Here is a 12,323-nt window from a genome sequence, read left to right as displayed (position 1 = left end):
CACACACACACACACACACACACACACACACACACACTCTCTCTCTCTCTCTCTTCCCCTGTTCAAGGTGGAGTTCCATGGAGCTCAGGAGAAGGTAGCCTAATGCTGGGGGCCTCGGGGATCCCATCAAAGACAGACCCAGATTGGAGTTCCCATCGTGGCGCAGTGGTTAACGAATCCGACTAGGAACCATGAGGTTGCAGGTTCCATCCCTGGCCTTGCTCAGCCTGGGAATCTCCATATGCCGCAGGTGCAGCCCTAGAAAAGGCAACAAGACAAACAAACAAACAAAAAAACAAAAGACCCAGATTCAGACTCAGAGATGTGGACTAAGATACCAAAGGGGGCAAAAACCAGAAGGTAAGCAACAAGGAAAGGGAAAAAAGAATGCAAATCAAGGCAGATATGGGAAGAGAATGAGTAGTTGAGAAACAACTGGAAGAGAGAGAATGTACACTGGGGAGATAGCCCTTCTCTATCAGAAAGACCTGTTAGAAACAGAACAGTGAAAAAGAAGAGAAGGAGCTGAGTCAACAGATTCTGGAGACACAGACCAGAACCAGGACAGACAGGGAGGAAAGCCTCTTAGTCAGCCCTGTGATCTGACTTGTACTTGGTCCCTGGAGCCCGGATCCCCAGGGCTGGGGAGGCCCCTTGGGCAGCAAGGCCAACCCAGAGCCTTCAGCCACTGGCACTATTGGGCAGCCAGCTGGTCTTGGGGATGCGGATACCAGGTCCTCTCACCTTTTCCAGGGATTTGAGGACGCTCTGCCTTTCACGCAGCTTCTGGATGCTCAGGGCTATCTTGTGGCGGGCACCTTTGGTGACATTCTGTGGTGGGGCAGAAGGGGACAGGAAGCTGGAAACGGGAGGCTGAGGTACTCAAGGTGCCCCAACAAGGCCCGAAGAGATGGAGGAGGCTCAGGCCGAAAGGGTATTGTCAAAATGGTGCTGCTGCCGACCCCGCCATGAAGGTCCCCTCGGCTTCACCTGAGATTCCAAGTGCTGCTCAGTCAGTGTCATCATCTCCTCATAGCTCATCTGTGAGAAGAGGGCCGCGTACTTGTGCAAGCGGAGGCTCTTGAGCCACGAGGGCACGTCTGTGGAAAAGAAGGAAGGACAGAAGCTCAGGAGTCTAGCCCTGGTGGCAGCTGTGAGGAAGGACTAGGCATAAGCCACTGGCTGTAGAAAACTGGAAGGGGGCAGGGAGAAGCCGAGGGTCCACAAGCTACTTTTTCTTCTGCCCAGCTGCTCCGCTGGAAGTGTACTAGCATGACCACTGATGTCTTCAAAAGTGTTCCTGGAACCTCTGCGTTCCATCAGTTACCTCTGTGTCCTGGCTTTCTTGTCAGACAAGGGTGTCTGGGGACAGGGGATTCTCCTCAATCAGACCGGGGCCTGTAGGGGTCTCCTTGCTCAGTCTTGAGCCCTAACGGCAGGGACTGTCTACTCTCCTCAGACCTGTCCCCCTTCTCTGCTGGGGGCAGGGGGGAGAAGAGTCGGTTGGGGAAGGACAGGACAGATGGGGTGGCAGCTTCAAGTTCCCTTCTGGTCTTTCAAGCTCTGCAGAAGCCTCTGGAGGAAGGTCCTCCCCTGCCGTACCTTTCATGCCACTGCCGTCCTCCTGGAAAGTGTTCCGGCTGGAGCCCTGCTCCTCCGTCTGCTCACTGCCAGAGGAGGCCACGCTGCTTTGGGGTGAGAGAGGCGCGTGGTCTGGCGTGGTGAAAGTAGCCCGGGCCACAAGCTCCTCTGGACTCGGCCACTCGCCAGGGGCCTGGGGGCTCGTGGGGATGAGCGACATGGAGCGCTTCAGTGGGCTTGGGTGGATTTGGCAGGGGAGACCTGGCCAGAGGGGAAGAGAGGCAAGAGGTCAGGCTTGGGGATTCTGGCCACAGGAGACCATGGCCCCCGACCCTTGTCAGTGCCAAGGACGGCAGCTCCGCTCTAGACTCCAAGGGGAAGGGACCCTGGGGGTACTGCTGGTTCCCTCACCCTCAACATCCCTAAACGTCAGCAAGCTGCCCGCCACGTCTCTGAACCTCTCTACTTCCTCTGCTAACACCCTGGGCCAAGTCCTTGGCATCCCTGGCTGGAATTACTGCCACAGGTGCCTCACTGGTTTTTTGCTGTCATTTTTGCCCTTTACAGTCCATTTACCTCACCAAAGCCACACTTAACCTTCTTAAAATGCAAATCTGACCCAGTCGGTCCCTGCTTAAGTCCTACCTGTAGCTTCCCTTCACACTGAGAATACAATTCAAACTCTTCTCCCTGACTCCCCCACCCCCAAAACATACAAGGCCTTATAGGACCAGGGCCCGACTCATCTCTGATTTCTCATCTTCCGTAACTCATCCTTTGGTTCAAGCCTTTCTAGACTTTGCTGCACTCCACCCTCAATTTGTTCCTGGAACACTCAAGCTTGCTCCAGTCTCAGGATTTCTGCTCCTCCTTGTTCTCCTAATCAGATGGCTCCTCCAGGTCTCATCTCAAGCAAGCATCCCCCTCTTCTGAGGGCTTTTCTGAACCCTCAATCAGAAGTAGGTGCCCCCTACCAACCCTGGTTACTCTTAGCATTTTACTGTCGTATCTTTCTTACAGCACCCAACACAGCTTGAAATGACCATATCCACTTATTTGTTGACTTGCTTACTAACTGTACACTCCTCCACAAGATCTGGGACAGCAGGGCTCTGTCCTGTCTTAAATATCATTGAATCCTCAGCAATTACAGTGGGGCCTCACTAGGAGATTCTTCACACCTACTTTTTCAAATTTTTTCTTTTTTTTTTTTTTCCCCTAGGGCCGCACCCACGGCATATGGAGGTTCCCAGGCAAGGGGTCAAATCAGAGCTACAGCTGCCGGCCTACACCAGGGCCACAGCAATGCCAGATCCTAGCCACGTCTGCGACCTACACCACAGCTCATGGCAACGCTGGATCCTTAACCCACTGAGCAAGGCCAGGGATCAAACCTGCCACCTCATGGTTCCTAGTCGGATTTGTTAACCACTGAGCCATGACAGGAACTCCTCAATTTTTTACCTTTTACAACCGCACCCATGGCATATGGAAGTTCCCAGGCCAGGGACCGTGAGCCACCGCTGTGACCTACACTGCAGCTGTGGAAACACCGGATCCTTTAACTCACTGCACTGAGCCAGGGATTGAATCTGCATCTCTGCAGTGACCTGAGCCTCGGCGGTCGTATTCGTAACGCACTGCGCCACAGAGGGAACTCCATTTTCATGACTATTTTTAAAGTAAGTGAAGAAGTACATAAACTTCTTTCTCAATATCTCTGTTATCGGGCTTCACTACCTCCCAAAGATTGTTCCTGTACTGAGTCCAAATCAGGGTGAATCCATCCTCTTCCACGGGATGTTTCATATCCTCCATCCATCCCATTCCCAAGAAAGAAAAAGGGATCCAACCAGATTTTTTTTTTTTTTTTTTGGTCTTTTTTATGGCCACACCCATGGCACACAGAAGTTCCCAGGCTAGGAGTCAAATCGGAGCTGTAGGTGCCGGCTTATGCCACAGCAATGCCAGATTTGAGCAGCGTCTGTCACCAACACCTCAGCTCACGGCAATGCTGGATCCTTAATCCACTGAGTGGGGCCAACAATCAAACCCCCATCCTCACGGATGCAAGTCAGGTTCGTTACCACTGAGCCACAATGGGAATTCTCCAACTTGATTTTTAACCATTTTCAGGACAGGGCAGGTTCCCATAAACTTCCAGACCATTACACATGCTATTCCCCCTGCTTAGCTCACCTGCCAGCCACTTCGGCCTTCACTCCTGGCTCAAGTGTTCCCTCTTTTGTCATACATTTTTCTGCATTCCCTGAGCCCCTGTGCTTTTACTGCAAGCCCAGCACTTACTGCCACCTTCACTAGCCTGCCTCACACTGGACTCAGGGCTTGCGGCAAGCCTGTCCTATCATTTCTGCATCCCCAGCCAGGGCATGATACACAGAAATCCCAAGTTTTCATAAGTCCAAATGGAGGGCACTCACCAGCCTAAAGGTGCTAAGGCGGCCTCTGAGCTGACAAAGGAAATCTAGAAAGTTTTCCAAGTCAAAAAAGAAAAGGAAACAAAGCCAAAAAAACCTCACCTTGGGTAGGTGAGAACATCTAGGCCCAGGGAACAGAAGTCCTTCGCCCCAGTTCCCACAAGGAGTTGGGAGACAGAGACAGAAGAACCCCAGCCTTATTGTTGATGGATTTTTTTTTTTTTTTTTTTGCTTTTTAGGGCCACACCCACAGCATGTGGAGATTCCCTGGCTAGAGGTCTAATCAGAGCTACAGCTGCTGGTCGCCACAGCCACATCAGATCCAAGCCACCTCTGTGACCTACACCACAGCTCATGGCGACGTCGGATTCCTTAACCCACTGAGCAAGGCCAGGGATCAAACCTGCAATATCATGGTTGCTAGTCCAATTTGTTTCTGCTGTGCCACGATGGGAACTCCGGCTATTTATTTTTTGCCTTTTTTTTTTTTTTTTGTCTTTTTAGGGCTGCACCCACAGCATATGGAGGTTCCTGGGCTGGAGGTCTAACTGGAGCTACATCTGCCAGCCTACACCACAGCCACAGCAATGCCAGATCCGAGCCGCATCTGCGAACTATACCAGAGCTCACAGCAACACCAGATCCCCAACCCACTGGGCGAGGCCAGGGATCAAAATCTCAATCTCATGCTTCCTAGTCGGATTCGTTTCCACTGTGCCACAATGGGAACTTCTATTTTTTGCTTTTTACCTTACTGCTGATGGAAAGGCTGGGTTTCCCTGTCAGTGCTACACTGACATCCTGCCCTGGAAGGATGACCAGCCTGGTACAGGCCCCAAAAGCACCTTCCTTCATCTGTGACCAGCATCTATTCTCCTAACCTAGAAGTCACCTGAAGGACAGGGCAGTACACTGACCCGCCCACTAAGGCCAGCTTCCACCCCTATCTGTGATCTCTGGGGTCCTCTGCATAGGGCTTCTCCCCAAGCCTCTTGACTCCCAGAAGAAGAGGGCACCTTCCACAAGGCCTTTTTTGGCCTGTCTCGGTGCCCTGGCCTCCTCCTTCCTCCCTTCTCAGCCAAGAAGGGGGCAGGCGAGGCTGAGAGGGCAGGAAATTACCCTGATTGGAACGATTGTGCAGTTCCTGAAGGAGCCCTGCTTGGCCCCACACTGGGGTGGAGGCTGGCCACAGCAAGAGAACTATGAAAACTGGAATGCCAGCCAGAGATCCAGGGCTGCACACTCTCCAAGAAACCCTGGTCTGTCCTTGGCAGCACCCCAAACCCACCCTGCCTGCCCTTACAGGCCAATCCTTGCTCCCCACTCAAAAATATTTTAGTGGTTTCCCTTTTCCTGAAACTGCTTGAAATTGAAAAGCTTCATCTTATTCTTCAAGCGCCCCCCTTCCCCAAATGGCCCTAACATACTGAGATCTGAGAGTTAAGACAGACCTGAGTTCAAATTCTGGCTCTGTCACCTATTAACTTCATGATTCTGGGCAAGTCACTTCATTTTATCCCTCTGCCTCCACTTCCGTGTTAAGTCTTTGGCACAGGGGCAGACAAATGGTAAACATGAATATTTGTTACTACTGTAACTCATTTAAATCCTTGCTCCTCTCCATCCTAGCCAGACCTGTCTACATACTGTCCCCTCCAATTTGAAACCCCTATACCTTCAATTAATGCTGTGCCCTCAATCTGGAACATCCAATTCCTTTCTCTCTTCTGGTTCAAATGCCCTCCCCAACACTGCTGCAGTTGGTCTTTCTTCCTTTTTTTTTTTTTTTTTTTTTTGTGGCTGTACCCATGGCATGTGGAAGCTCCTGGGCCAGGGGTCAAAGCTGTATCAGAGTGGTAACCTGAGCCGTAGTAGTAACAACACTAGACCCTTAAGCCACCAGGAAATTCCCCACCTTGGCCCTTTAAAAGCCACTGTCCCATCACAGGGAAGAAAGAATGTATGGGCACCTGCATGGGTGACCTCTTCCCTTGACGAGGTCTGAGCATCTTTAGGAGGGTCACTTTTAGGTGGGGGGCAGTGTAGCACAGGAGTAAAGAACATGAGCTGTGGATTCAGACTGCCTGGATTTTAATTCTGGCTACACCATCTTGGGCAGGTAACTTTTCTGTAACTCAGCCAATGAATTTACAGGTATAAAATCTGCAGAATGGCTTGTGGTAAAGATTATGCTGAATTACATCTTACCTAGAATGATCATTATTAATATACCCTCCCAATCTGAATCCAGAAACTGTCTCAGAGGAGACTGGAAAATCAGGCCCAAGACACCCTGGGTTGCTAGAGTTCCCAGAAATGCACCTCTATCCCTCTATCTTCCCCGATTCTGGCCAGCACCTGGGAGGGAGACAGGTGACAAGGACATCCATATTCAACTAGGGAAGAAAGAGGCTTGGGGATGACTGATATGTACCAGGTACCACACAGCTGGGTACCAAAGACCCAAGGGTTACTCCACCCACTGGCACAGAAGACATTTCACTTTCACCTGCTCCTGGCCTGCTTTAACCAGTGCCTGCAGAAGAGGGGCAGCCACCCTGACATTAAATCTTGGAAACCTCTTGCCTTTTTTCTTTTTTGGCCATACCCGAGGCAGGTGGAAGTTCCCGGGCAAGAGATCAAACAAGTGCCACAGGAGCGACCCGAGCCACTGCAGTGAAAACACCATATCCTTAACCACAAGGTTGCCACAAGGGAACTTCCGGAAATCTTTTGTCTTGAGTCAGGCCACGTCACCTCATCAATCCTTGGAAATGGCACTCTCCCTTACCCTCTTCATTTCAACTAATTCAGAAGCTCACTGGAATACCAGTTTCTCCTGCTCACCCCAGCCTTTGGGGGTGCTTGTTAAGAGAGCCCTTTCGAGATGACTTAATTGGAGGATGGCGCAGTGGTCAGAGGCAAGCTTGATATCAGACTGCTTAGGTCTAAACCTTGGCCAGTTCTATTACTTGTTATGTGACCTTGGATACATGACCTTATCTCTTGGTGTATCAGTGCCCTCATCTGCAGAATGGGGCTAATGATATGGTTGTCATGAGTTAAATGAGATCCTGTCTGAAAGGTGCTTATAAAAGAGTACCCGGCCCAGTCAATGCTCAACAATGTTACTACTACTAGTGCCTTGCAGCAGGAGTTCCATCTTACATGAACAGGCTAACAAACACACGTTTCTCAGAAATGAGTCTGTAAAGTGAGGCCAGATACAAGCATTCAGAATGTCTGAGCTGGAAGGGACCTCAAATTATGGTCATTAACTCAATGCCTTCAGAGGTCAGGCAGGTTTATCACACATGCCCAAAGTGGGGCGGGAGGGGCAGAGGCAACTGGGACACGTGTGCAGGGTCTAAAGGCGGTGATCAACACTCAACTCCACATTGTTGCCACCAGGAATACAGGCCTTGAGCTGCCAGATCTTTTGACTTTTCAAGAGAAGCTGAAATCTTGATTTTTAGGGAAAATTTCCGATTTCTTATGTTGCTGAATTTATTTAAAAACATAACAAAACAGTTTTGTTAAGTCTGGGATCAATATATAACATGTGCACAGGTCAGAAATAGCTCTGGTGGGAGCTCCCATCGTGGCGCAGTGGTTAACAAATCTGACTGGAACCATGAGGTGGTGGGTTCGATCCCTGGCCTCGTTCAGTGGGTTAAGGATCCGGCGTTGCCGTAAGCTGTGGTGTAGGTCACCGATGCAGCTTGGATCCCGTGTTGCTGTGGCTCTGGCGTAGGCCAGCAGCTACAGCTCCAACTGGACCCCTAGCCTGGGAACCTCTTTATGCCCTAGGAGCGGCCCAAGAAAAGACAAAAAGAAATGGCTCTGGGAATGCCAATGTACAACTTCTGTACTGCCTCATAAAGCTGAGACCCTGGGAGGCTATGTGATTACCCAAGGTCATAGAGCAAGTGAAGAGAGAGAGCCCAGTCTGACCCTTTTCAAGTAGGCATGGCCTCCGGGGACTCCCACCTCCTCACCTGCATTTGCGTTGCTCCCAATACTGTTGATGGCTGGCGGCACTGAGCTGGGTGGGTGGAAGGGCACGTGTCCATTTTCCCGGGGTGGTTTGTCCTGCCAGCCTGGTCCTGCCTCCCCAGGGCCCAGCTCTGCAGGGCCCCCCCACTCATCAGAGCCCTGGCGTGAGTGGTAGCTGGGCTCAGGCCGGGTGCGGAAGCCGCTAGCTAGCCGCTCTTCCAAGTGGCTTAGCCAGAGGGCCAGAGCATTGCGGTCCTCCAGTGTGGTGGCCGGGTGGATGAGGGCATAGGAGAGCAGCTGGCGGCTCTCCTCGATGAAGGCATTGCTCTCAATCGAGTAGGCCAGCACCTTCTGCAGCAGCCTCATGTACTCCGACTTGGCCTCTGTGTTGCCCGGCTGGAGCAGGGGCAGGTGGGACAGCAGGAGGGACACCACCTTCTCTTTGGACTCCTGCTGCCACTGGCTGACGATGGCTGCAGAGGGGACAAGAGGGAATGTCAAGGAAGCCGGGCTGGGGGTCTCCTATAAAACCAAGAGAGGTGCCCATAGCCTGCTCCCTCAGCTCCAATCTCACTTCTCTTCTCTTTTCATGACCCCGACTTCATCCTTTACATAGGTGATATCAAACACACCCAGCTTGCTTCCAGAGTCATTTTCTCTGGTTCCATCACTCCCACTCTCCGAAACCTGCTACACTCTGGAGTCTGAGCTCCTCCTGCTGTCCCTAGGCCTGCTCTTTGCGCTGTATCCCCCCTCTTTATCATCATGGCCTCTACCCCCTTCCCCCAACTATTAAACCAGGCTCTTTCCTGACTTGGAGGACAATAAAGTATAATAGTTAAAAGCTGAGGCTCTGGAATCAGATGGTCTGGACTCTCCAACTTACTAGCTAGACCTTAGAAAAGTCACTTGAATCTCATAAAGCACTGATTTCCTCACTTGAAAAATTCTGAAGATAATTACAGTACCCAATTCACAGTGCTGCTCTGAGATTCAATGAGTTAATAAAGAATGGAAAAGTGGAGTTCCCATCGTGGCTCAGTGATTAACAAACCCAACTAGCATCCATGAGGACGCAGATTTGATCCTTGGCCTCGCTCAGTGTGTTAAGGATCCAGCGTTGCTGTGGCTGTGGTGTAGGCCGGTGGCTATAGCTCCGATTAGACCCCTACCTAGCTTGGGAACCTCCATATGCCACGGGTTTGGCCCCAAAAAGACACACACACACACAAAAAAAAAAAAAAAAAAAAAAGAATGGAAAGTAGCCTAGCATATAGAATATACTTAAAATCTTTTTGTTGTTTTTTACTGGACTCAGCCTTTATCTTCACCCCTCCCAATTCATCCCAAACATCCAGATGGATTTTTCTTCCTAATGCACACCAGGATAACATTCTCCTGACCAGAAGCTTACAATGGCAACCAGCGCCAAAAGACTCACGTTCAAGAGCTCCTAGCCTAACATCACCTTCATTTCCAGGGCACTCCTCTACCTTCCTTTCCTCTACATAAAGACTCGGTTTAGGATAGCCCCATTTTTCCTGGAGCTCTCTCCATGCCACACTCACCCATGCTTCTACACTCAGGCTGAGCTGTGATTCAAGGATTGCCTGCAAGTCTCCTTCCTCCTATCCAAATTCGAAGTCTTTGATGGACTGCTAAACCCGCCCTTCTCCGGCAGGTGTTCTCTGGCTATTTATTCCATGCCCTGGTGATGTGGCGACATCTTCTTCCCCTCCCATAGTGTGAGGGACTGTCTGTCTTGTGAAGATAAGTGAAGCTTTCTCTCTCTACCCAGAAGTATATACCCCAAGAATAAGGCCCCATAAAGGAGGCCTCAGGAAGGAACTGTTACAGGTCGGATTGTCCTCCTTGAAAATCTTACCACCTCCACAACTAGCTCGATGGAGTGGTGGATGATGGGTAATGCTGACGGAGTAAGGGAAAGAGACAAAGAATACTAATATTTGAGAAAAGAGACAATGATCAGTGACTGGGGCCAACACTGTCCTTACTCTTGAGCAAGTGAGCTCATTCTTGTAGCCACGGTGACTACTGTTTTTTTTTTTTTTTGGCTGCACTCAGGGCACATGGAAGTTCCCCAGATAGAGACTGAATGTGGGCCACAGAAGTGATGATGCTGCATCCCGAACCTGCTAGGCCACCAGGGAACTTCATGGTGATGATTTTTGAACACCTAACAAGGGAGTTTTGAGAGCTGAGTTACTGGGCTGTTGGTGAGGTCTTGGTAAGGGACAAAGGAGCTGGCTCTAACCCAACAGAGCTAGGACCCCAGAAGGGTGAGTGATGAAAAAGAATAGGCAAAAATGTGGCTTATGTCCCTCTCTCCCACTTACTAATGAAATATGGTCACTTCACTGGGCTCAACTTTATCTGTAAAGTGGTGCTCAGAATCATTCCCACCTGGCGTGGATGCTATGAATTGATACCAGGCACAAAGTAGAGCACAAAGTTAAGTCCTCAGTCAACATCACTGGCCATCATTTTTTTGGGGGGGAGGGGCACGCCCACAGCTTGCAGAAGTTCCTGGGCCAGGGATCGAATCCAAGCACAGCAGTAACAACACTGAATCCTCAATTGCTAGACCACCAAGGAACTCCTCAGCTGTCATTTCTAACACCATGGATCTTACAGTGGCTCCTTCCTTTTGAACAGCCCCAGAGATTCTAAAGGCACAAACCAACTCCTGGACTAGGAAACAAAGAAGCTAGGAAGAGGCATATATATAAGGAGGAACTTAGAATTCTAGGCATCTGGATTTCAAGTGAGCCCTGGTCTAGATCCCTCTGCCTCTGATGGTGGCTCGACCCAATTTCCTTAAGGCTGACATTCCAAGGACTTCTGGTCTCCTCTGCCCACACTACAAGTGGGACGCTGGACACCTGGCCACTGGAAGGCTTGCACAAAATCCTGAGGAATACTTTTTTTACACATCTCTTCCTCTTTATGACCTGTTTGGAAATCTATGACCTGGAATTCACATAAACTTCTAATTCCTACACTTACAGCTCTAAGAAAACGAATTACATACAACCCCCAACTCCTGGCCATGTAAGTGCACATTTTCTTGGCCTGGGTCCCTCTGCCCCAAGCTTCCTAGAGAACCCCTATTTAAGTGCTCAAGGGCTGATCCATTTAGTCATAAATTCATGCTATGCCCATAGTACTGGCTAAAACAGGACAATAATATCACACAATCATAGTAACAATGGGTAGTATTTATTGAGCATTTACTATGCACCAGACACATGCTAAGAACATGATCATTTTTCATCCTCACCTCAGCCCTGTTTTAGCATCTCCATCTTGTACATGAGAATAATAGATTTGGGAAGATGATATGACTTCTTTAAAGTGACAGAGCCAAGATCTGAACCCAGATCTCTCTGCCTCCAGAATTGGGAGGAACTTTTATCTACAACCCCCACCCATCTCTCCAATGCCACAGATCTTCTTCTCCCTGTCCCTGGATTTCCAGATCGCTTTCAGGACCTTCCACTCAAAGCTAGGAAATCTCACCCACTCCATCTTCTCCTGAACCAGCTCCCCGTGATCACAAAGCTATCTCTTAGGTCATCTCCATATTTAAAGGGGACAAGCCTTACTGATTCCAGGGAGCCTTCACCTTTCTATCTCTCCCACCCCCACCTGGCACTAGATCACGTGGAAAGGAACTTCCTAGTACTCCGTTTCCCTGACTTAGTCCCTGAGTTTTTAGTTCCTGATGAGAAGGAAGAATACATATGAGTGATTAAGGTTAGGGACAGAAAGTCAAGGACTTGCTGTGTAGTTCAGGTGCCTGGGCTATGTGCTTCATCCTCTGTAAAAAAGGGATTACAGGGCTGCTGAGAGGATTCAGGGAGACAATGCATGTAAAGCACCTGACAGAGTCTGCCCACAGTACGCACTCAGTATGTGACTCGATTGGTATTCTTCTCCCTTCTCCAGCAATAGTCCTATCCCTTTAGTTCTACCCTGATGCTCTCAATTGCTGTTGTTTAGGCCTTGCAGGGTAGCCAGAGGCATCTGGGACAGAGAGAAGCCTTGTCTAGTCCCTCCCCCACCCTAGAGTACTGCCAGGACCCCAGGGCTAAGGGACACAGCTTCTCCTATGGTACTGCCAGGGGATGTGACAGAATAGCCCCAAGGGTTGGGCTCAATGAAGGACCTTATTCTACTGCAGAGAAAGGGGAGAGTGGTTTTGGATGAATGGAGGCTGACTCCAGGGAAATGTGTGTTCATGTGTCTGTGCAGCGGTGTGCTGGGAAGGGTGGGCCTCTCATGACT

The 12,323-nt window shown here is 50.0% G+C and overlaps 1 protein-coding gene across 3 annotated transcripts in view; it reads right to left on the bottom strand.

Annotated features, from left to right (window-relative positions):
* SAMD4B (sterile alpha motif domain containing 4B) overlaps positions 1-12,323 on the bottom strand; it is a 43,838-nt gene that overhangs the window by 8,850 nt on the left and 22,665 nt on the right. For 2 of the 3 annotated variants that reach the window (XM_021094367.1, XM_021094366.1), the window contains exons 3-6: positions 8,018-8,488; positions 1,603-1,842; positions 991-1,100; positions 745-831 (exon numbers count right to left, since the gene is read on the bottom strand). In XM_021094367.1, the coding sequence (XP_020950026.1) occupies positions 745-831; positions 991-1,100; positions 1,603-1,842; positions 8,018-8,488 (908 nt within the window). The remainder of the gene's footprint in view (positions 1-744; positions 832-990; positions 1,101-1,602; positions 1,843-8,017; positions 8,489-12,323) is intronic. The other variant, XM_021094368.1, reaches the window with a different exon arrangement.

This window comes from Sus scrofa, chromosome 6 (genome assembly GCF_000003025.6).
Source record: "Sus scrofa isolate TJ Tabasco breed Duroc chromosome 6, Sscrofa11.1, whole genome shotgun sequence".
In the NCBI taxonomy this organism is placed as follows: Eukaryota; Metazoa; Chordata; class Mammalia; order Artiodactyla; family Suidae; genus Sus; species Sus scrofa.
The sequence above is the reverse complement of the archived record's forward strand: the minus strand, read 5'-3'. Positions and strand labels throughout refer to the sequence as shown.